This window comes from Epinephelus lanceolatus, chromosome 13 (genome assembly GCF_041903045.1).
Source record: "Epinephelus lanceolatus isolate andai-2023 chromosome 13, ASM4190304v1, whole genome shotgun sequence".
Taxonomy (NCBI): Eukaryota; Metazoa; Chordata; class Actinopteri; order Perciformes; family Serranidae; genus Epinephelus; species Epinephelus lanceolatus.
In genome coordinates, this window is record NC_135746.1 from 8,506,376 (window position 1) to 8,530,509 (window position 24,134).

Below are 24,134 nucleotides of genomic sequence, written 5' to 3' on the forward strand. Positions count from 1 at the left end.
AGACGGGATCCAAATTAAATAATGGGTTAATATCATGCTGTATTTAGCACCTAAAGAATTCCTTTTCTTTTTATGCCTTTGGTGTCTTCCTCCTCCTCCGCTCTGCTCTGCCTGTTCTTTCATGCTCCCCCACATTCCCAAAGTGAGCTGCATCCAGGAAATCTAGCAGGGATATAAGCTTACATGCAATATCCTCAGTCGAGGAAGATTTATTGGTAGCTTGAGGCTACGCTGGATCTTCAAAACTGCCCCACAACTGTAAATTCGACTTTCATTTCAGCAGCGAGATGTTATGAAAAACGCAGGAATGTGCTCACAGAGGACTGCTGGAGTGGAATTTTTGCTGGGAATTTCCCACTAGTGTTGTGTTTGCACATGCGTGTACGCATGCGGCCTCGGCGGAGCGGCTGTTGTCTCTGAGTGAGCATAAACAAGTCTGACTGACTCAGGTGCATGTCTCCGTTTGAAGAGGTAAACAGTGAGTGTGTGCCAGGTGAGAGCTCGGTGCCAAACATGCCTTCTGTTTGTGTGTGTGTTATTTACGACCAATTATGAATCATTAGTTGTAGCTGGAAGGGTTCCTTCTGAAAGAGAACATGCTGTACTCCACATTTAATACCAAAATGCTCAAACATGCACGCTGACTCATTCACACTTCTTTGTAAAATGCATTATAACTTAATTTGTAAATTAGTTTCATAAAGGAGCTTTGTGCATTTCAAAACAAAACCGCACAAATATGATGCAAAGCTGCTTCATTTGGAGAAGTCAGTCCAGTTGGCAGAGGAAAATGGTGGCTGTGTGTGTTTCTGCAAACCACCTTATATTTGTATGTTTCATATGTAACATATCAACAATTCTTATTACCAAGAGGCTGAGGGGATGACGGATAGCATGGCACCTCGGCGAGACAGCTGCCAGACTACAGGCCGCTACAGACAAACAGCAAAATCAGTTGTTTTTTGGCAACTTTACCAGAGGCAACTGTGTCACCAAAAGTGGGGGTTTTAGTTAGACATCAGTGGCATTTATTAAATCAGTTTTTCAGTGAGACGTTGGCAACATTTCCACAATGACTGTCACCAAAAGCAGGTATTTTTTTAGCGAGACATTGGTGGCACTTCCAGCCACAATTATGGTACCAAAAGTGTGTTTTTTAGTGGAGATTGTTGCACCAAAACATGATGTGTTTTAGCAAAAATTGGCAGCATTTCCAGATGCCGCTGTGCAACTAAATGTGGGTGTTTGTAGTGAGACATCTGCTGCATTTCCATCCATAACTGTGGTACCAAAAGTGGCTGCTTTCGGCAAGATATTGGTGGCATTTCCAGTCATTATCTTTGCACCAAGGACAGGTGTTTTTCAGCAAGACTTTTGCACTATTTCCAGCAATGATCATGCCACCAAAAGCGTGTCTTTAGCAAGAGATTGGCAGCATTTCCAGCTGTGACTGTGCCACCAAGACTGGGTGATCTCAGCAAGACATCAGTGGCATTTCCAGCCATTATTTTTGCACCAAAAGCATGTGTTTATCAGCGAGACACCAGCGGCATTTCCAGAGGAGATAGTGACATCAAAAGCGGATGTTTTTTAGCAAGACATCAGCTTTATTTCCAGCTATTATTTTTGCACCAAAAGCAGGTTTATCAGCGAGACACCAGCAGCACTTCCAGAGGACACTGTGCCACCAAAAGTGGGTGTTTTTTAATGAGACATTAGCAGCACTTCCAGCCACAGTTATGGAACCAAAAGTTTCATTTCCAGCATTTCCAGTTGTGGTTGTGGCACTACAAAGCAGTTTTTTTTTTTTTAGATGTCCGCTCTATTTCCAGCCATAATTGTGGTTAAGTGGGTGATGGTATCGAGACATCAGTGGCATTTCCAGCCATTATTTTTGCACCAAAAGCATGTGTTTATCAGCAAGACACCAGCGGCATTTCCAGAGGAGATAGTGACACCAAAAGCAGATGTTTTTTAGCAAGACATCGGCGTTATTTCCAGCTGTGATTGTGCCACCACATCGGGTGTTTTTTTGCCAAGCTGCAGACCACTGTTTGAGACCAACAAACAACAAAACCAGTTATTTTTTTAGGGAGACATCGACGGCATTTCCATCCATGGTTGTTGCACTAAAACTGGGTACTTGAGGCCTTAACATGATCTATTCCTACCCGTAACCAAGTGGTTTTTGTGCCTAAATATAGCCACTTGTTAACCACAGTGTTGTTGAAACATAAAGAAAAGTTTAAACACATCCACTTCATACCAACATACAAATATCTGTGGTTTGCAGAGAAGTACAAGGCCAGTATTTAGTCTGTCGATTGGGTTTGAGACGATAAAGGAAGAAGTGAAAGGAATTGAAAATGAAGCTTTAACAATGTGCAAACCCCCGCAGTACTTTATGTTAAAAGTGCAGTTCTGCAGAGGTGGCGGACTACTGCTGACCTCCAGTAGCACTGCATCTCTCCCTTCTGAAATCCCCCAAACTTTCCCTCCGCCAAATCTTTCCTCCTAGCCGCCAAGATAATGGTCTTTACAGGCCTCCCATGATACACTCTGCTGTGGATCTGCCGCAGCTGGCAAACTGGCTGCCTGGTGAGTAGTAGTTAACACCGGCCATGTGTTCTACCTAATTGCTTTTCCAGGGTAGAGCGGAGGGCAGCGTTATAGAGACGAGACACGGCGGGCTCGGAGGATGGAAGAGGAGGCGTGCGGGGAAGCTGGCCCAGATGTGTGCAGTAGCAGTCGGCCAGGCGCACATCTGCAATCGTTTGAACTTACTGGGGGAATTCCTCTCTCACTCCATATATTTTGTCCTGCTGAATCCTCAACTCGGGACAATGAGTTGCTTGACTGCCTCCCTCTGTTCTTCCTCTCATATTTCCCTCTGTGTGTCATGAACTGTTTCCCCCACAGACAGACAAACAGGCTGGTCTGGTAGCGACTCCAGAAGGCGTGGGATCCTTTGTGTTGAGGACATTTAAAGGGAAGATGAAAGAGCCAAGTGTCTCTGTAAATATACAGCGCTGCGTATGAGGCACAGACATAACAAGCACTTAACCGTGAGGCTGCATCACGGGCTTTGAACGCACCTCACCGCACATGTCCTCATGATGACAAAGAAAAAGATGCAAAACTCTCAGCCGCAAGTGTTTTATCAAAGCAGGAGACAGGAGGGAAAAAAAGCCTCCCAAAAAATGTAAATAGCAATTTCACTTTAACAGTGCTGGTAAATTTAACAAAAGGGCTAAAAATATCTATTGCTTTGCCACTGCGTGGGTCGGCCACAGCAAAACAAAAGAAGGGAGTTTCCTCTCCAACAGGAAGTCGGGAGATTTCCTCGTATTAGCGTTTCAAGATTTGGGGACCAGATGTTCTGATTGACACCGAGCAACGCTCGATTCTGGATGTGACGCATCAAAAGTTGTCCCACTGTCCCTTTGACATGGGCTGTGATGTGAGAGTAACACTCCCTGAGGACTCACACACTCACCACTGACCTGACCTTTGACTGGGATACTCCTGTGTGCAGCTCATAGGTGACAGGACACACCCGACACTGTCACGTACAGTAAATACAGTAAATGGAGTGAAGGAAAGGTCACGAGCAGTGAAATACAAATATACACATCCTATTATGTTATTTATCTATTGTGTTTAAATAGTTCATGTTTTTTATTCACGTCTAAGTTTAGCTGCCACCTGCGGTCAAACTCTATTGGACTTTATGGATCAGTCTATCTGACGGGTTTTATTCCACTAACTTAATGCTTAATGATCTGAGGCTGATAGAAACACAAATTTAAATGACCTTAACGCTGGTACTGATGCAACACGGTCTCACTCCGAAGTCATCAAAATCCGGCGCTTGGGCTGAATCCAAAATGTCCACCCTCTGCCCTCGCGGACTTGAGTTGTACGTAGTGTGATGTGTTTACCGTCATCACATAAACCCTGCGAGGGCAGAGACTGCAAGCAGCTGATAGACAGCCCTCGAGACTGTTTTACTCATTGCTGTAAAAACGTTCAACTATCACTGCTGACATATTCATATATATGTCGTATAAGTTGATGAACAGTGCTGAACTCATCTGTCCTCGCAGGTAACAAGATATAAATCTCATGTATTGCCTTTTTTGTGACTAAACAAAGATGTTGGCCATTAATACAGCTCTATGTAACATACAGGCTACATGTGTTCAGAAACAGAAATGTTCAGAAACAGAAATGTCAAGTAGCATTTTAATATTTTTTTTTCCGGCAACTGAAAAAAAAAACACATATTACAATAAACTGTGGGTTATTATTAAATCGGTGAAGTCTGCTAAAGTCTGCACCCCAGGTGGACTCTCTGGAAGTCTGTAGAAAGTCCGCTTTAGGCCTCTTGTGGACTGGATGACTTGTGGATTTGGAGCCCTCAGCACTCCCAGACTTCCTGGGAATGTGCGTGCAAAGTTCACAAGTCTGCAAGTGCAGTAAAGTGTGGACATTTGGATCCAGCCATGCAGCTTCAGACGAAAAACGGAAAAAAAGGCACCCTTTAATGCCGGCATGATATAGTTTAACGGTGCAAGATGGCGTCAGGGGGAAACGCAGCGGGTCAAGAGGGGAAAAAAAACATCAATTTGAGGTGTTGTACTGACGTAGTGCTTTTATTTTGAAAGAGAGTGTATGCAAACTGTATATTTTGATAACAGACAATGCATGTAACAGGCTGAAGTTGACACGGTGTCCCAGAAAGTCGACAACCAACACACCCAGGGTACCTTGGACAAAAGTCCATGACCAAACAACAATATGTGGCGAGGTGAGTGAGAATGTGTCAACTAATGAGCATCAAATGAGAATAATATAAAGCAGCTGACAGCTCTGGTTCCTCCTCCCGTAATTCTGTCATACTACGTTCTATCTGTTCTCTGTGAGTGATTAAACTGAGGGACAGTCCACAGGACCAGAGTCCCTCGTCTGTCCCTCACACAAATAACCACAAGCCGACACATGCAGACACATTTACTGCTTCCTTGTTTCAAAGCCCTCACTCGCTGTGCATCAGATCTGAGAACAGAAGTGACAGACACTCCTCACAGAGGAAAGTACCTAAAGTATACATCTGGACCTCAGTGTCCTTTGCAGCACCACCACGCTCCACCCATGCAGGCGCATTATTCTGCAGAGGATGTTTCACTACCGTTTTGCTCTGACCAACAGTTATATAAGCAGCTCTGAAAAAGGGAGCGGGCCTCCACCCTGCAAAACAAAACACCCGCTGACCAGTCGAGGTCCTTCAAACAAAGTCAAAAGGCCAAAACAATCAGGCTCACTGCGTCGTGTTCCAACTGGAAATGACATTTGACTTACTGTACACTACACCACCATGTTTTTACAAGTCTTTTTGAAGCTTTTGTACATTTGGTGAACGAGGGAAAATGTATTAAGACCCCAGTTTAAAGCCCTGCAGCCTCTTCACAGAAAAATATCATAACTGTTGGAAAAATCCTGTTTATTCCATAATGTGAAGGGCTCATTACATGAGTAAACTCTCAATGAAAAGATATAAAGCACAAGTCTCCTTCAAAAGCAGACAATGACCCTGACGAAGACCTGTGAGTCGCAACGTGTTTGTCTTTTCTTTTTTTTGATTGTTTTTGAAGGAGATTTGCATTTAATATTTTTTAATTTAGAGTACACTTTCCTCGTGCAATAAGTTCTTCCAAAGATAGATTAAACACAGTAGGCTACACCTGAAGTTACACAGAGCACTTGTATGTGACGACTACTACGACCCAGCAGAGCTTCTACTCCTTTTGCGGGATTTAAACTTCTGTGTCGAATCGACGCCGTACCTACGCCTTAGCCTGCACCTGTGCACCTCCCCAGAAATGTAACTACACATCACAGTGACACAGACCTCCTGTCTGTTCCTGTAAGCTGAAACCATTTCCCTCAGTATAAACAAAGCTTTTATTTACTTTAATTTCACAGATAAAAAACAATAAATCGTGACGACAATAAAGCCTCCGAAAAAATAGCATTTTAAGTCTTGTGTGTGATTTATCCTGGCTTGATATGAGCAGAGGAAATCTCAGCTCATCGCTAGGCTAATTTATACAATGTAAAATGCCATAGGCTTGTGCTAATAACGTTAGCATGTTGTATTTGTTTCAATAAAATGTGTTTAGTATAAGACAGTTGTTTTGTCAGTGAACCTTGTGAGCTGTAATGGAGCTGAATTTTGTAACGTTACCTTTGTTAAATGTTGCTGTTGTCCCTGGCTTCATATGAGTAGAGGAAAAGACCACTAGCTGCTAGGCTAATTTATACAATGTAAAATGCCATAGGCTTGTGCTAATAACGTTAGCATGTTGTATTTGTGGGGAAAATGTGTCCAGATAAAGACAAGTGTTTGTCTGTGAATGCTGTGAGTTATAGTGAAGCTGATTTGTGTACTTGTGTTTGAAAGTGTCTCTATTAAGCCATGTTTAATGTGTGTTTAATGTGTGTTTTGAATCTACACGTCAACTACATATCACAGTGACGCAGACCTGTCTGTCTCTGTAAGCTGAAACCATTTCCCTCAGTGGAAACAAAGCTTTTATTTACTTTAATTTCACAGATAAGAAACAATAAATTGTGAAGACAATAAAGCCTCCACACACTGTGTTTGATTTATCCTGGCTTTTTATGAGCAGAGGAAATCTCTGCTAGGCTAATTTATACAATGTAAAATGCCATAGGCTTGTGCTAATAACGTTAGCATGTTGTATTTGTTTGGAAAACGTGTTTAGTATAAGACAGTTGTTTTGTCAGTGAACCTTGTGAGTTGTAATGGAGCTGAATTTTGTAACGTTACCTTTGTTAAATGTTGCTGTTGTCCCTGGTTTCATATGAGAGGAGGAAGAGTCTGCTAGCTGCTAGGCTAATTTATACAATGTAAAATGCCATAGGCTTGTGCTAATAACGTTAGCATGTTGTATTTGTGGGGAAAATGTGTCCAGATAAAGACAGTTGTTTGTCTGTGAATACTGCAAGTTATAGTGAAGCTGATTTGTGTACTTGTGTTTGAAACTGTCTCTATTAAGCCATGTTTAATGTGTGTTTAATGTGTGTTTAATGTGTGTTTTGAATCAACTAAACTTTTCAGCACTTCACAGTAACTCCACCACTAATTAGTGTTTTGGAGATGTAACTGCAGAGTGACACAGACACACCACCACACAGGTATAAATGCTCACAGTGTTGTAGGCTCTGCATGGAGCTGATGCACAAGTATAAATCCCTCCTTCACTGAGATAAGATAGGAATTCAGATAGCCTATGTAAGAGCATTTCTTTGTCATCATTTTTCTTCTCCTACCTAACAAGCCAATTAACACCTAAATTAAAATACACTGCTACAACATCTACATGAGTGTTTGTGAGGCTGATGATCAATCAGTGTATATGAAAAACAAAGCAGGTCATTTCCACACTGGGACTTTTCACAAACTGACAACCGTTGACCGTGACCTGTGACCTCCAGGTGAGGAGAAAGTTAGATTGTGATCGAGGACATGTTCGTACCCGCTGGTTCATGGTTGACGAGCGCCTGAGTCATAACGTGTGTGACGATCAGAGAGAAAACACTGATAAGGACGAGACGCCATCAGCTGCTTCTACTGGTCAACAAACTGGACTGACTAATATGTTCCATTCACCCCACGGACACGTTTAAACATTCTCTACAGATAGATGCATACAGAAAAATAACAGGTTCAAATGTGATACAAATTCATATTTAAAGTGGGATAAACAGTGAGCATCTATCACTGACAATTTTATTTTGTAAGCAATAAAAATGACTTCTGATTTTTTGTTTTGCTTCTGTTTTTTTTTTCAAAGTTCAGACGGTTGAATAAACTTCAGAGAACTCTGCAAAGTGAAAGCTATCAATGCACCAGAGGCGCCCGAGCCTGGTGTTCATCTCCAGTCCTGAAATCCCCCTTTTCATCTGCATTTAATTCATCTTTTTATTTTGCTTTTCCCCAAAACAAACAGCAGATCAATGAACGCCTGTGCAGCTGCTGCGGCAGAGGAGCTGTAGGTTAACATTGTCTCTGCCACCTGTACGAGTAGAGTTGTAGCTGAGATGGGAGGCAGCCAGTGCCAGGGACTTTCCACAAACCACTGTGTGTGTGTGTGTGTGTGTGTGTGTGTGTGTGTGTGTGCATGTAAAGTACTTCTTTGACAGTCAAGTGCATGTTTCTGTGTTTGGGTGTGTGCATGCAGACAGGCAGAGTGAGCGTAGCGTGAAGATGTGTGAGAAGACATGCAGAGGAGGTTTTGCAGTGAAGTAACAGAGATCATAATCGTGCACAAGGCAGGTTTCATATGCATTAAAAACATACATGTGTGATTGAGGGGAAATAAAAATAAAGGGTGGGGATGCCTGATTTTGCAAACTGTGGATGAAATAATGCAACAATACAGTGCTGTGCGCAGACATTTTTAGGGGCTGGTGCTCAAGCAAAGAAAAGGGGCACCGCTCTCATAAGTTACATGCAGACGCACATCTCTCACTTATATTTATTAAGGCTATTTCTTTAAATAGCTTTCCAGTCATACAGACGAGGGCGTCAATTTGTCTGAACATTAGTGGGGACACATATTGAGTGTTTTGCATTCTGGGAAATTTTTCTGCATCAGTTTATGGTGGTAATGTTTTGACGTTTTGACACAGAGACAGAGATATGAAATCCACAGAGTGTTGCAGAGAAAAGAGTCTCCTCAGGATGAGTTTGGTTAATTTACATTAAATGCAGCCTCCTACATACATGTTTCTTTTCTACACGCCTCATTGCACCACTAGTTTTGTTGTTACTTTCCTATCAGAACCCTTCAATTTAACCTGTGATCCAGTTAATGTTTGCTCTATCTCCCGTTGGTTCATCAATACAATTAAATGCATGTTTTTTAATTCAATAACCACCTTTAAATTTGTAAACAATTAAGTTTTATATCAGAGAAAACAGCACTAATTGTTATTATCTTCTAAATATGCTTTAAATATTCTTAACCCATCCCAGAGAACAGACACATGCAGTGGCCGCAGCTCCACGCTCTTCCTCTCCTCCTCTTGCGCTCTTTGCGCACAAAATGTTTCTGCAGCACCAAACCACATGTCAGATTTCTTTAAATTAATGATTAGCCTTGCAGTGTTGGACACACAAACATTATTTCAAGTTAAGTTCTGGTTTATAAAGATGCATAGAAGTGGGAAAGCAATTTGGCATCTATCCCTACTTGCACCGGAAAGATAATGAACCCGAATCTGACAGAGCTAGAGGGAGACGGTGCGATTTAACAGCAGATGAGCTTGCATGTTGTTGTTAAGCTTAATAGTGTGTTGTTGCCTAAGTTAGTCAGTCTGTACTGAGACGTTTTTATAGTTGTTTAATTTCACAGCAGTTGCAAACAATGCACGTTACCTGGCTGACCATGACGGCAGGTCAGGGAGATGTGATGCTGCTCTACAGGGTGCTCGATTTGTGTTTGTCTACTGTGGTGGCTGTGACAAGGAAAGTCAGAGAGAGAAGAGTAGGTTCTCCTGCAGTCTTGCAGAAGTAAATCTTGAAAGCAACACATCTTTGATGAATTCATTGTCTTTGGACTGTGGGAGGAAGCCAGAGCACCTGGAGAAAACCCACGCTGACACAGAGAGAACATGCAAACTCTGCACAGAAGGGTTTCCCCATCCCAGGGTTCAAAGTAGGAACCCTCTTGTGCCGTGGCGCTTAAAAGCTTAAATAAAACTTGAATTAAACTAAAATATGAAATTAGAAAAAGAAAGAAAAATCTTGCAAAAAGTGGCAGCGATGCAGTCAGAGGCCAAGAGGGCAGGTGCTTGAGCACCACCTGAGGTCTATCTGTGCATGTGCCTGCAACTAAGTGTGCTGAAGACATGCAGGCCTGATGAAAAGGAGCTTTCATAACAAAGCTTCCACCGACACACTCCACTTTGCCCCCAAAGAGTCATAAAACAGCATTTAATCACTGACAGTACAGTGCCTGTCATGGCAGAGTGACAGTTGGCCCCGGAGTCTTTGTCTCGGTGTAAACTGGCGCTCTGTGTTTTTGAGCCCACGGAGGAAGCAAAGGCTAAGGGGGTGAGACAGGAGACCAAGCAGTGGTGGAAATCCCCTTCCCTCAGTAGGCCTGCCTCGTCTTAGACACACAGGGCCCCGCTGAGGCCCACATCAAAGGGGCTGCTGCTGTTCTCATCATCCTCCCTCCTTCTGTCTTTCTATATGTCTCACTGTCCCTCTGTGTCTTTACCCCCCTCACCTCTGCCTCTGTTTCCATTAAGCTCTCTGTTGCCACCGAGGTGCAGCCGCGCTGATGCTTTAAAACAGTGCCTGCAGATTTTTGTGCCACGAGACAGACAGGTAGTTTAAGGCAGATCTGTTTTGCCTTTAAAGCACAAACTGCACCTATGTGAAGTATTTGTGACTAATTTACATGGTATTAAAAACAGAGGTGTACCAGCACACATGGTGCTCAGGTGGGGCGTGATATATTTTTAGTGCATGTGGTTAGACTGGTGAAAATGCTCGCTAAGCTGGTCTGTAAGCGCCTCCTGTCCCCACCCCCACAGCTCCGAGCCCACAAATATGTCAGGTATGTTTGAAGCTGCAGACAGCTCGAGGCCGGCGCGTGGACTCGCCGGCGAGGGGGATCGATGCATCAGAGTTTGGGACAGACCCCTCCACTCACACGAGGACACACAACCTTATGTGCTGGCGATCATTTGTGCACGTACACACACTTTGAAAGCTGCAGCAGTAAACACTAAGTCACAAGGAATGGCTTTGTGAGTTCTCAACTCTGGATTTTCCCTCTTAATCACTGATTGCCTGATGACTGCTGAGTGTCTCATGTCTCCCAGAAGGAAGCTGCTCCAGTGGGTAAAGTCAGTTTCCTCACTGCTGCAGCGCCGATGATAGACACTCAGTTAGCTTTTACTAATCAGATTAAAAATTTAAACAGAAAAAACGTCAACATGTCTTTATTATTTAATGTTTCCCATCTGTTTCTGTTTTACTGTTTTATCTGGACTTTATTTTAAACACATCACGCTTCACTTGGAGCTGACAGTTATATTTTCAGCACATTTTCTTTGAAACTTCCCCTGAAATCTCTCAACAAACTTCAAACTGTGTTTACATACACACTCTGAACTTGAATGGTGCTACTGGCCTGTAGTAACCCTGGTTAGCCTCTCCAGTTAAATCCAGTGCCGCCCTCTAGTGGACAGAGTGGGGACATAGTGTGTCTTCATGTTGACACATACGCAGAGGAGCCAAGCTTATTGTAGTTTTAAAAAAATGGACTAAAAGTAAGAGTGAAAAAAAACATTTTAATAGACTAATAAAGAGTATGTCTATGATGGTAGTGCAAATTTAGGTGGTTGACAGTGCAGGTATTTCAACGTAAGATAATATATTGTTTTGTACAGTTTACTTATAGACCCTTTCAGGGCCGCTGTCACAATGGTGTCACAGTTTGTTGGGAGTTTTAAAATGTGTTTGTCTTGTTGTGTTATTGGGAGCCAGAATAGAAGGAGTCATGGCTCAAAACGAGCCGCCACTGCCCGTCAACAAAAACAAAGATGGTTAAATGTGATAACACCAAAGGACTGGACGGAGGCCATCATCAAAAATGCTCACATGTGCAGCGCACACTTCATATCAGGTTAGGGAAAAAGTATTTCCTGTTGTAGGGATGAATAACGTTATGTGTATTAAGGGTTATCATGTCCACCTCATCAGAAACTGGGGAGGGATTAAGAGGAATATTGGATTTCTCTGAAACGCTAACTTTTTAGCACATTAGCTAACGTTAGCTTCCATAGCAAAACAAACAAGTGTCGTCCTCCTTTGTAAGATTGGCTTCCTGTGACATCATCCATCCACTGAGTGAGAGCATACGGGTCGGCCAGTCTGGTCCCGTTGGTCAGTGTTTACTTATTATACGAATTATAAGGATGCTACGTCATTGAATCCCGCAGAAGGACAGTTCCAGTGTCAAGGATCCCTCGAATTCTACCGAGGACCGAGTCCTCTCTGCAAAGAATTTTCAAAGAGGCATGTGTATCCTCAGTGGGCATTAAGTACCCACAATTCTTTGCACATGTAACGGAGTTAAAAAAAAGCACTTAATTCTCAATACATATTTCCAATCTATATTTGAGAATTTGTAATTATTTTATTTGAATATTTTATTGGGTATTTGTGAATTTTATCTCAATTAGTTGTTTTTATTTGTGGTTATTTTAATTTTCCTGCTTTTTTTTTTTGCCCTTAATGGCTCTTGTACCTCCAGGGTTTCCGTAGCTCCCCCTTCTCTGCCCCTCACAGTGCTGTTCCGCATTGCTGAAGGTAAGTTGTGTGTGAAAATGCTCCGACATTATTTTGTTATTTACATTATAAAATGAGCTACATAAGCTGTAACCCTTAGTGTGTGGTGTTAACTGTTGTTAATATGATGTTATCCAGACGTTTTGTGCTGATTTGAACAGTTTTATTAGGAGTTTGGACGGTGTTTTTATGTAAGTTTTTAGACGCGATTTGCAATACAGCGTACCGCCAAAAGTCGTGTCTTCATATAGAGCAGGAGATTTTCCACCTTATTCATTGTTAAAACCTGTTGTTTAGGAGCTGAGGTGCAGACAGTGGAACAGAGGGCAAATTATGTGTTTTGTGTCTTCTGCAGACCAAATTAAATGCTGAAAACCAGTCCCTGTGTCGGTCTCCATACGTGCCCTAGCTAAATCTGTTACACACACATTTGCCAGAATTGAGGGCGGGGCCTCTTCAACAACGCACACCTATGCACTCGCTAGCCTGTTCCAATTTGTATTCAGAGCTCGGTCTAACTCCGAAGTTGTCAAAATCTGGCACTCCGGCAGTGACTTGCGGTGCCAACGAAAAAGCTGTCTTTTAACTTTGGCACGATATGCAGCTAGTTGCCGTTACAGTCTAACAGTGCACGACAGCGTCTGGAGGAAACGCAGCGGGACAAGATCAGAAGTTAAGGCAGTAAAAGTCCGACTGGGGTGGGTGGGAGAGGTTGTAGATTGGTCCAGCAACCACTGACTTTCACTCGAGAGTGGTGTTTGCATCCCGTAAGGTTCTAAAGCCAAACCCTGTTCTTTTTTCCTAAACCTAACAACGTGTTTTTGCTGTTGAAGGAGAAAAAAAATTGCAGAGATGTTTATTTTGAAAGACACTGTAGGTAAATATTACATTTCCTGTGAAAATGTAAGCGTATCCTAAAAGAAGACAACGCATGTAACAGGCAGGACTTGACACGGCGTCCCAGAACGTCAACAATCAACACACCCTGCACGCCGACGTGATCATGGAAACCAAACATCAATACGTGACAAGGACTGAGTGTAAATGTGTTGGCATTCACCAAATGCTAGGAACGAGTCTTGTCTAGCCTCTGTAGGACCCGACTCTCCAGCTCACCTCGACTCCATCCATCCCCACGAACCCCTGGCAAACGACCCCCTTTTATCCTTCCCTTTCATCACCCCTCCAGCTCCATCACCCCAAAGAACTTGACCTGCTCCCCGTCATCCCTGATCCTCCAGCCATCCAATGAAACCACTTTATACCGTACATATGATGTGGTCTTTGTAAATTTTCGAAGGATTCAACAGGCCTTTTTCAGTCACAGCACGTTTGGAGGAAGGCTGACTCGACCTCACCTCCAGGCTCACGTCTCAACTGACACTAAGCAGCGATTACAAAATATGTTTATCTAGATCAGAAACACGATTAAAAGATCCGGCCTGAGTTTGTGTTTAAATGACGCAGCAGCGTGAGGAATTATCAGCAGTGTTTCATGATAAGTGGACGTACAGGCTGTCAGTGGGTGGTACCTGTCCGTCTCTGTGTGGCTGCCTTGTGCGATCTGTCTGTGGCGGACTGACTTCACTGTATGACTGTTAGAGACGAGCTGTCTCATCATGACATCATCATAATGACGTGGTTCAACATGTAAGCAGCCAGCAGAGAGCATCATTCACCAACAGATTTCATTGCTTGTCTGTGTCAAATATATCACGTCCCACGCCGTCTAAATGTCCAGCGGGACAAACAGTGGACGCTTTGTTGATTGTACTAACAGGGAAACATTCTGTGATGCTCCGACAAACATGACTCAGTTAGTGTGTCGGTATTAAACACGATGCTGTAACAAGTTAAGGCTGTAACAGTAGTTTATGTCCGTGCTAATGTCTTAATATAGATTCCTCTATCAAACCAGCTGTTCCTCTGCATGTCCTCCAGTTCTGATGTGAGTATGGCGTGTTTGACTGTTGTGTGCGTCAGCAGCGGTGAGGGGTGCACTCTCTGTGGAGGTCGTTCTGGACCACAGAAACCCACTCTGACCTGAGAATGGACACATTGTGCAGCGTGTGGACGGGGTCTCTGACCTCAGAGCAGTCTGCACACAGAACAACACAGACTCTTTGTTACCCGAGACAATCGCTCACACTGCAACCACCATGAGTCTCAACCAGCAGACAAGATGGCAGAGCTGCCAACGCCGACTTAGGAAAACAGATTTGACATTTGGACATGTTTAGAAATGATGATCAAATTTGACTTGAAGGGCAACTTTGAGGTTTTTCAACATGGACCCTGTTTCCTCATGTTTTTGTGTCCAAGTGACGAACGGGAACAGTTTATGAAGTTTGTCAGGTATTGAGCAAGAGCGCTGCAGCTGGGAGTGTCAAACAGGCTGCAATGTCATGTTCACACCATAAACATACCTCTATTTAAAATTCTTGTTTTTTGCATTCTTTGCAATTTACCAGCCGGGGTTGTTGAGACCAAATGGGGTATTTTTTGACAATGTATTGTGACATTTCCAGCTGTTGTGATAAAACCGGTGTTTTCTAATGAGGCATAGGGACATTTCCATAAGGTGTTTCTTGCAACAAAACCAGGTGATTTTTTAAAACATGTAGGGGCATATAAGGCCATGTTTGTTGTGACAAAATTGGGTATTTTTTAGCAACATGTCAGGACATTGCCAGCTGCATTTGTTGTGAAAAAGACAGGTTTGGTTTTTTTTGACAACAGATTGGGACATTTCCAGCCAGGTTTGTTGCAACAAAACCAGGTAATTTTTAACAACACGTATGGACATTTCACACCTTGTTTGTAGTGACAAAATTGTGTATTTTTTAACAACATATCAGGATACTTTAAGCGTGTTTGCTGCTGCAAAATCGGGTATTTTTTTTACCATCATACTGGGACATTTCCAGCCGTGTTTGTTGCGACAAAACCGGGTGATTTTTTAAAATATGTAGGGGCATTTAAGGCCATGTTTGTTGTGACAAAATTGGGTATTTTTTAACAACATGTCAGGACATTTCCAGCTGTATTTGTTGCGAAAAGGACAGTTTTTTTTTTGACTACAGATTGGGACATTTCCAGCCAGGTTTGTTGCAACAAAACTGGGTATTTTTTAATGACATGTAGGGATACTTCAAACTGTGTTTAATGCGACAAAACCAGGTATTTTTTAGCGACAGTTTGTGACATTTCCAGTTGTGTTTGTGGTGACAAATCCAATGTTCTTCAATGACATGTAGGGACGTTTCAAGCTGTATATGTTGCGACAAAACTGGGTGTTTTTTAATGACAAGTTGGGACATTTCCAGCCATGTTTGTTGCAACAAAACCAGGTAATTTTTAACAACATGTAGGGACATTTCACACCTTGTTTGTAGTGACAAAATTGTCAGCTGAGTCTGTCGTGATGAAACTGGGAAAAAAGTAAAGTCATATTCTGACATAAAGATCATAAATGTAAGACAATAACTATGATTTTATTAACAGTTCATTACAGTGTTATGTACTAAATCAATAGAAAATATGCTTAAATTAAGTGCTCCATCAGTTCATTAAAATAAATACATAAATATCAAAATTGTACTAAAAACAGTTAAAAATGTCAGTTTGCATGTCGTCTTACAGACTTAGTGTAACACTGCTCCCTGCGCTCAGGTCCAGAGCAGATCGGGCAGATAGTAAGAGCAACGCAGAACACCTAAACCCGTTTTCATTGTTAGTTTGTAACAAAATGTCTTGTGGTCTACAGATGATTTGAGGCTAAATCTGCTCAGTGTTTCCACACAGACGCTAAGCAGAGTGCAAGATGAGCTTAATGAGCATTAATACAAAAACACAGAGAGCAAATTAACATGTGAGCGAGTGTTAAAACGGCCAGCTCTTTGGTGCAGCCAGGTGTATCGAGAATGCACCAGTTGGTTCAGATCTGGACGAAACAGCTGTTGAACCTGCGTTATATATTTGAATCATCCGAAAGCTGAATGAACTGAAGGCTTTTTTATGTCTTCAGACACTTGAGATCATTGTGCTTCGTCCAGATCTGTCACTGACTTGGCTGTATTGGTGATTTAGGCACAGTGTCCGGTCGATCAGAGGCACAGGGGAGCAACATGTAACCTTCACTCTACAGCAGACGTTCACATTTGGGAGGCTGCTGCAGCAACTGACAACGCAACAGCTGCTGGATAATGTAACACCTGAAAACCTGTTGTTCTGAACGAGATAACGATGTGGACAAAACTTTACACTGGCAGATAAACTGGCACACGATATGACATTTTGTGATTCACATTTCATTGCATCCAATGATCCAAATATGTTGCTCCATTATCCAGCAGTTACGTCATCAGTCGCTGCTCTGTTGCAAAGGGACACTTTTCAGTCAGCGGAGGAACTCCACCACTCCTGTCCTCGCCACACAACCACAATACAGCAGGACTGCCCATCTCAGCTGTGTCGTACACAAACCAAATGGTGCTCGGTGAAACAAGACAGTGTTCCTTCTTTAACAAACAAACACACATTAAAGCACAAACGTCCATCTCTAGGGTTAGTTAGGTTGCCGTTATGATTGCAGGCACTGTCATGGTGCTAGAAGATGCCTGATTTTCATCCTCGATCCGATAGGTCACATCGGGGTGAGCCGTGACTTCCTCCGGCGGGCCTGTCACGGTGATCGGCTCGTCTTCATCTTCCTGAGACTGTCCCTGGTCAAAGGATCGTTCTGCTTCTTCTGACAAGCGGTTTTCCTCTTTCTCCTCTTCTCTCTGACACGAAGACATCAGAAGGAGTTACATCGGCTGATAAATCAGACCATTCACCAGGAAAAAAGATTGCCATGGTACGTTTTCTGCAAACCATGTGTATGTTTGTACATATGATACGTATCATATCAACGTTTCTAAAGTGACATACAGTACAGGCCAAAAGTTTGGACACACCTTCTCATTCAATGCGTTTTCTTTATTTTCATGACTATTTACATTGTAGATTCTCACTGAAGGCATCAAAACTATGAATGAACACATGTGGAGTTATGTACTTAACAAAAAAAGGTGAAATAACTGAAAACATGTTTTATATTCTAGTTTCTTCAAAATAGCCACCCTTTGCTCTGATTACTGCTTTGCACACTCTTGGCATTCTCTCCATGAGCTTCAAGAGGTAGTCACCTGAAATGGTTTCCACTTCACAGGTGTGCCTTATCAGGGTTAATTAGTGGAATTTCTTGCTTTATCAATGGGGTTGGGACCATCAGTTGTGTTGTGCAGAAGTCAGGTTAATACACAGCCGACAGCCCTATTGGACAACTGTTAAAATTCATATTATGGCAAGAACCAATCGGCTAACTAAAGAAAAACGAGTGGCCATCATTACTTTAAGAAATGAAGGTCAGTCAGTCCGGAAAATTGCAAAAACTTTAAATGTGTCCCCAAGTGGAGTCGCAAAAACCATCAAGCGCTACAACGAAACTGGCACACATGAGGACCGACCCAGGAAAGGAAGACCAAGAGTCACCTCTGCTTCTGAGGATAAGTTCATCCGAGTCACCAGCCTCAGAAATCGCAAGTTAACAGCAGCTCAGATCAGAGACCAGATGAATGCCACACACAGTTCTAGCAGCAGACCCATCTCTAGAACAACTGTTAAGAGGAGACTGCGCGAATCAGGCCTTCATGGTCAAATAGCTGCTAGGAAACCACTGCTAAGGAGAGGCAACAAGCAGAAGAGATTTGTTTGGGCCAAGAAACACAAGGAATGGACATTAGACCAGTGGAAATCTGTGCTTTGGTCTGATGAGTCCAAATTTGAGATCTTTGGTTCCAACCGCCGTGTCTTTGTGAGACGCAGAAAAGGTGAACGAATGGATTCCACATGCCTGGTTCCCACTGTGAAGCATGGAGGAGGAGGTGTGATGGTGTGGGGGTGTTTTGCTGGTGACACTGTTGGGGATTTATTCAAAATTGAAGGCACACTGAACCAGCATGGCTACCACAGCATCCTGCAGGGACATGCCATCCCATCCGGTTTGCGTTTAGTTGGACGATCATTTATTTTTCAACAGGACAGTGACCCCAAACGCACCTCCAGGCTGTGTAAGGGCTATTTGACCAAGAAGGAGAGTGATGGAGTGCTGCGGCAGATGACCTGGCCTCCACAGTCACCGGACCTGAACCCAATTGAGATGGTTTGGGGTGAGCTGGACCGCAGAGTGAAGGCAAAGGGGCCAACAAGTGCTAAACACCTCTGGGAACTCCTTCAAGACTGTTGGAAAACCATTTCAGGTGACTACCTCTTGAAGCTCATGGAGAGAATGCCAAGAGTGTGCAAAGCAGTAATCAGAGCAAAGGGTGGCTATTTTGAAGAAACTAGAATATAAAACATGTTTTCAGTTATTTCACCTTTTTTTGTTAAGTACATAACTCCACATGTGTTCATTCATAGTTTTGATGCCTTCAGTGAGAATCTACAATGTAAATAGTCATGAAAATAAAGAAAACGCATTGAATGAGAAGGTGTGTCCAAACTTTTGGCCTGTACTGTAGTTCCAATCACATGTATGACAGCTGAGTTTCTCATCAGGAGGAGGGGATGGTGGACTGTAAGACACCCGGTGAGACAGATCCCAAGCAGCTGTATTTTTTAACATGTCAGGGCATTTCCAGCCATGTTTGGTGTGAAAAATCTGGGTTATTTTTTAATTCCAAAGGACATTTCCAGCCTGTTTGTTGCAACAAAACTGAGCATTTTTTGACAACACATGAGAAAATTTCCAGCTCTGTTTTTTGAAAAAAAAAAAAAAAAAAGTATTTTTTAATGACACTTCTGGACATTTACAGCCTGTTTGTTGCAACAAAACCAGGTATTTTTGACAACATGTGGGTATTTTTTAACAGCGCGTCAAGACATTTCCAGTCTGTTTGTTGGGACAAAGCTGTGTATTTTTTAACGACACATCAGGGGGGTGTTCCAGAAAGCAGGTTATGTGAAAACTCAGAGTAAGTTAACCCTGAGATGAGGGAAACTCTGAGTCAGTCACCATGGTAACAGACTCTGTGAACCTAACCTGCTCGCTGGCAGGTTTTCTTCAATAAACCCTGAGTTTTTCTCTGTCTCCTCCCTCTTACACGCTGTTTCATTTCCTCATTCATTCAGTCCGTGTCAAAGCTTGTATTGAAGCGCATTCATTAGCGGAGATTTACCGTCTGTCACAGTCTAAATCCTGCTGGATGTTAGTTTGTTACTCAGGACTGTCTTAAGTTACTGAATTTATTTATGCACATCAATCATTTCTTTGGACATCAGTTTTTGTCTTAACATTCAAATATTACACAGCAAGAATTCACCCTCAGCTCAGAATCAAACCTCTGTCCTTTTTATATTTATTATTTTTTATAACACTGTGCACAAGGATCAGACTGTCAGTCTGTTACAGCAGCTCCCAAATGTTTATTGCACATAATGTGTAGGTCTAATTATTTAAATTTTAAAAATTGGTATGAAGCTTTAGACACGTAGTATCAATGACTAATGATCTCTATCACTGATGTCACTGGTTACACTGATGGAACATAATTCCTATAGCCTAATATTGGGGATTATATGTTAATATTTCTGAGTGAACAATGGTGCAGCGTTTCAGTGTCTTTAAATTTAATACATTTGTAGCTGAAATAAAGTCACTGAATGCTGTTGAGTCAAGATACAAATAGATGTGCGACATTTTAAAATCTACTGTATTTTAACCTCAACGTCTTTTCAAGTGCAAATCACCAAACATATTATTACTGGGTCAGACTATGAGTTTACAGTCATGTCTTTATGTCTTTGATCTATAGCCTAGCCTATATGTTTTAAATCTTCTGCCTCCTGTGTTTTTCCCCATCAGATTAAATCTGAACAAATATATTATTATATATTATCAATATAATGTAATGTATCTACAGCCTGATACACAGTCAGATTCCACCACTTTATCTTCATTAAGGAAATGTAAGTCTGATAAATGATGAATAAACGGACAACACTGAATAAAACTTTTTTATTAACTTTATGGTTAACTTATTTACACTTTCCTCGCTCTGACTCAGGCTCTTCGTTTAAAGATAAACGTGCACCATCTGCTACACATGCATTAATATTTCTACATCCACTGGATTAAAATAGAGGCACTGTCTTTTATTTATCTGTTGCCATGGTGAATCGTGGAGTCGGAGCTCCATTGATGATGGCTTTTTATTGTCGGCTTAACTCAGAGTGAACATACTCAGAATTGACTGGACTAACTCAGATCAGCTGTTGTGGAACCGGTAACTCAGAGTTTCCCATCTCAGGGTAAATCAGCTCAGAGTTCAGGGTTAGACTCAGAGTTTGTTGAACCTCCTACCTGGAATACCCCTCAGGACATTTCCAGCCATGTTTGGCTTGACAAATCAGGGTTATTTTTTAATGTTACAGGACATTTACAGCCTGTTTGCTGCAACAAAACCAGGTATTTTAGACAACACGTGAGAAAATTTCCAACTGTGTTTGTTGCGATAAAACCAGGTTTTTTGTTTTTACAGCGCGTCAAGACATTTCCAGCCGTGTTTGTTCGGACAAAGCTGTGTACTTTTTGAAGACACGTCAGGGTATTTCCAGCTGTGTTTGTTGCTACAAAACCAGGTATTTTTAATGACACATCTGGACCTTTCAAGCCGTGTTTGCTGCTAAAAAAAGGGTATTTTTTGACAACACAAAGGAATATTTCCAGCTGTGTTTGATGAAACAAAACCAGGTGTTTTTTTCTTTCTTATTTTTTTTTTAATCGAGATGTTGGTACATTTCCAACAAAACCAGTTTGTTTTTTAACCTCATTTCGAGACATTTCCAGCCTGTTTGTTGTTACAAAATTGACTATGTTTTACTGACACATTTCCAGCTGTGTTTATGGCAACCAAACGGGAAATTTTAAGCCAACATGCTTTTTCCGGAACGCATAGTTAGGTCGTCGCAACATAAAATGTAAATGCAAAGAGAAGTTTCAGCATATCCGCTATGTATGAAACATACACATGTAACCTATCCAGGGTTTGCAGAAACGTACAGTGCCAACATGTATCCTGACGATTGGGTTGTGTAAATAAATCCAAAATCACAATTATGTGGATTCATAATGACGACACCTCACTGTAACGTACCTCCTTCTTCATCCTGTAGTATTCGTCAATAGCATACTGATATTTGGCTGATGTTATTCCAAAGAGGGAGGCCATCCTCTCACCCAGGTAGTCACAGGCTGGAAGATCAGAAGGAGAAATGTAACTAATGTCTACAAGTGTCTTCAACTGATGATGCTGCACCCTGATTGGACCAATCACTGACTGTGTTTACATGCACACAGTATTCTGGTATAGGTCATCTGTGTGGTTATGATCACAGCTGTATGATATTATAACACTAATGAAAGATAGATAATGTTGCTTCATGATCGAGGCCCATTGGGTTGTAAATAAAGGTGTCGATGAACAAACCTGAGATGGTGGACGTGGCGGCTCTCCACATGTGAAACCAGAAGTACGGCCCCCAGGTCAGCTTTGACTGCAACACAAAGACATTCAGTCAGAGGACACTTTGACAGGACGAGGTTTGTCTCCTTATGTTAATAATTAACAGTAAACACATTCCTTGATGCTCTCTCACACACACACACACACACACTTGCCCATCCACCATCGTTCCCCCGTGTCCTCATTTAGCTCCTCGTACCCACACACATACCCCCCCCCCACTGTCCCTCCGACGTTCCTCACCCTCACCGCATCGACCGGAGAGGACAGCAGGTCTTTCCTCTCGGGATCCTTGTCCTCTCCGTCCTCCTCGTCGGTGCTGTACTCCTCCATCGTCTCCCCGCTGGAGAAATGGATGATCCTGCGAGGAACCTTCTCCCTCTGCTGCTGCTCGTCTCTCTTCTCCAGCTCGCCGAGCTCCACGCTCTCAAAGTCTCTGCTCGAGTTCGAGCTCTGAGTCTGAGAGGAAAATCACAAGCAAACACAGAAACAGTGTTGATTATGGGACTATTTTAAATGTCTGGGATGATGTCACAAACACAATATATATAAATAATATATAAAACATTCAAATATATAAAATATTGGTTCAGTCATTTTTTGACATTTTAATACATAAAAGTTACAAATCATGTCTTTAAAAGCTATAATAACAATAGAAGTAATAAAGCAGAGTGAAATAAAAACAACTAGATAAAACAGATTAAAAGAGTAAAAACTTACAACCACAAAGTTCAATAAATAGATTTAAAAGCTGTAATAATAGCAATAATAATAGCTAAATAAAAGCTAGGTTAAAAGTTACATTAAAATAAATAAATAAAATAAATGATTATGAAATTAAAATATGTAATACTACTACAACTAATAATAATAATAATATAATAGTAAAATAAATGCTAAAACAGTTTAAAACATTATTAGAAAACTTACAACAAAATGGATTAAATATCTATGAAAATAATAATACATTCAATAAAAAAAAACACTTCAATAAAAGTTAGATTAATACAGATTAAAAACACAAAACAATAATAAAAATATGACGATAAAATGGATTTAAAAGCCATAATAAAATATTTATATAACAGCTAGATTAAACAGGTAAAAATATTTATAACACTGACGACGATAAAATGAATTAAAATGTTATATTATTATTATTATTATTAATAATAATAATAAGTAATAAAATAGTTAAATAAATGCTGGACTAAAAATCAGATTAGAATAAATTAAAAAGGCAAATCAAGAATAAAAATTATGAAGATAAAATATATTTAAAACATAATAATAATAATAATAATAATAATAATAATAATGATAATAATAATGAAGTACTTAAATAACAGCTACAAAAATAGAAAATATATCACAATAAAATTAATGTTGGATTAAAAAAAATAGTCAGATATGCCTTAAGATAAAACAGAATAAAATTTGAAAACATATGTACAAGAAAATAATTAAATAAAATAATGTAAATAATAATATCTGTAAGCTGTCTGGATTTAAATATAAATCTGAGAAACATTATTAAATGTCTGGTTTTAACATCGTGACCGAGCAGCTCGACGTGACACAGCTGACAGTGACGAGCTGCAGACACAGGGCGAAGCCATCATCATCATCATCATCATCATCATCATCAGACCCCTTCAGTAAGCATCACAGCGGTAACAGTAATAGTAACAACAGAGTAATCAGATTACCGACCTGCTCCACGTCCACGGTCCGTCCTATGGACACGTTCACGTTGGTCAGATACAGAGACAGCTCCGCCATTGTCGCCTCTTCTTTGTATCTCTGATGCTGCTGCGCCCACAACAACAACCACCGACACAACCGGAAGTACCGTGAAGCCGTCCGCGTGCGTGCTGTGCGTAACGTAACGTAACGTCCATGCAGATGTAATGGAGCAAAGTGTGTTGATAGCAGCAGCAGCGACACAAGTGACAAAGGTACGTTTAAATAAAATAGTTACCTTAAACCGCCTTATTTTAATTAATACACATTTTTAATTATTATTTATTATTATTTTATTATTTGGTTTTTTTTTTCGACCTGTCCAACCTGACTGTATTATGAACAGTGGTAAAAGCAGCTGCATATATTTACTCAAGTGCTGTATGTAAGGACAGTTTTAAGGTTATGAATATTTCCATTTTAAGGAA

The 24,134-nt window shown here is 41.4% G+C and overlaps 1 protein-coding gene across 2 annotated transcripts; it reads right to left on the bottom strand.

The window, feature by feature from the left end:
- Positions 1-15,863: 15,863 nt before the first annotated feature.
- Positions 15,864-23,827, bottom strand: LOC117270485 (protein FAM177A1). 2 transcript variants are annotated; one of them, XM_033648120.2, is made up of 5 exons: positions 23,677-23,827; positions 22,210-22,419; positions 21,925-21,991; positions 21,592-21,689; positions 15,864-17,178 (listed from the first exon to the last, which is right to left on the bottom strand). In XM_033648120.2, the coding sequence occupies exons 1-5, from the start codon at positions 23,743-23,745 to the stop codon at positions 16,966-16,968; spliced, it is 657 nt and encodes a 218-aa protein (XP_033504011.2). In that variant the 5' UTR covers positions 23,746-23,827; the 3' UTR covers positions 15,864-16,965. The 2 variants fall into 2 exon arrangements, with proteins under 2 accessions (XP_033504011.2, XP_033504010.2); XM_033648119.2 differs by having other exon boundaries at positions 22,204-22,419.
- Between the last annotated feature and the right edge of the window lie 307 nt (positions 23,828-24,134).

Excerpts from the sequence above, each read along its gene's own strand:
- LOC117270485 (XM_033648119.2), bottom strand. The coding sequence starts at position 23,745 with ATGGCGGAGCTGTCTCTGTATCTGACCAACGTGAACGTGTCCATAGGA. Across the intron at positions 22,420-23,676 it reads GGACCGTGGACGTGGAGCAG|ACTCAGAGCTCGAACTCGAG; the intron begins GTCGGTAATCTG and ends TTTTCCTCTCAG. Across the intron at positions 21,690-21,924 it reads CGCCACGTCCACCATCTCAG|CCTGTGACTACCTGGGTGAG; the intron begins GTTTGTTCATCG and ends CTGATCTTCCAG.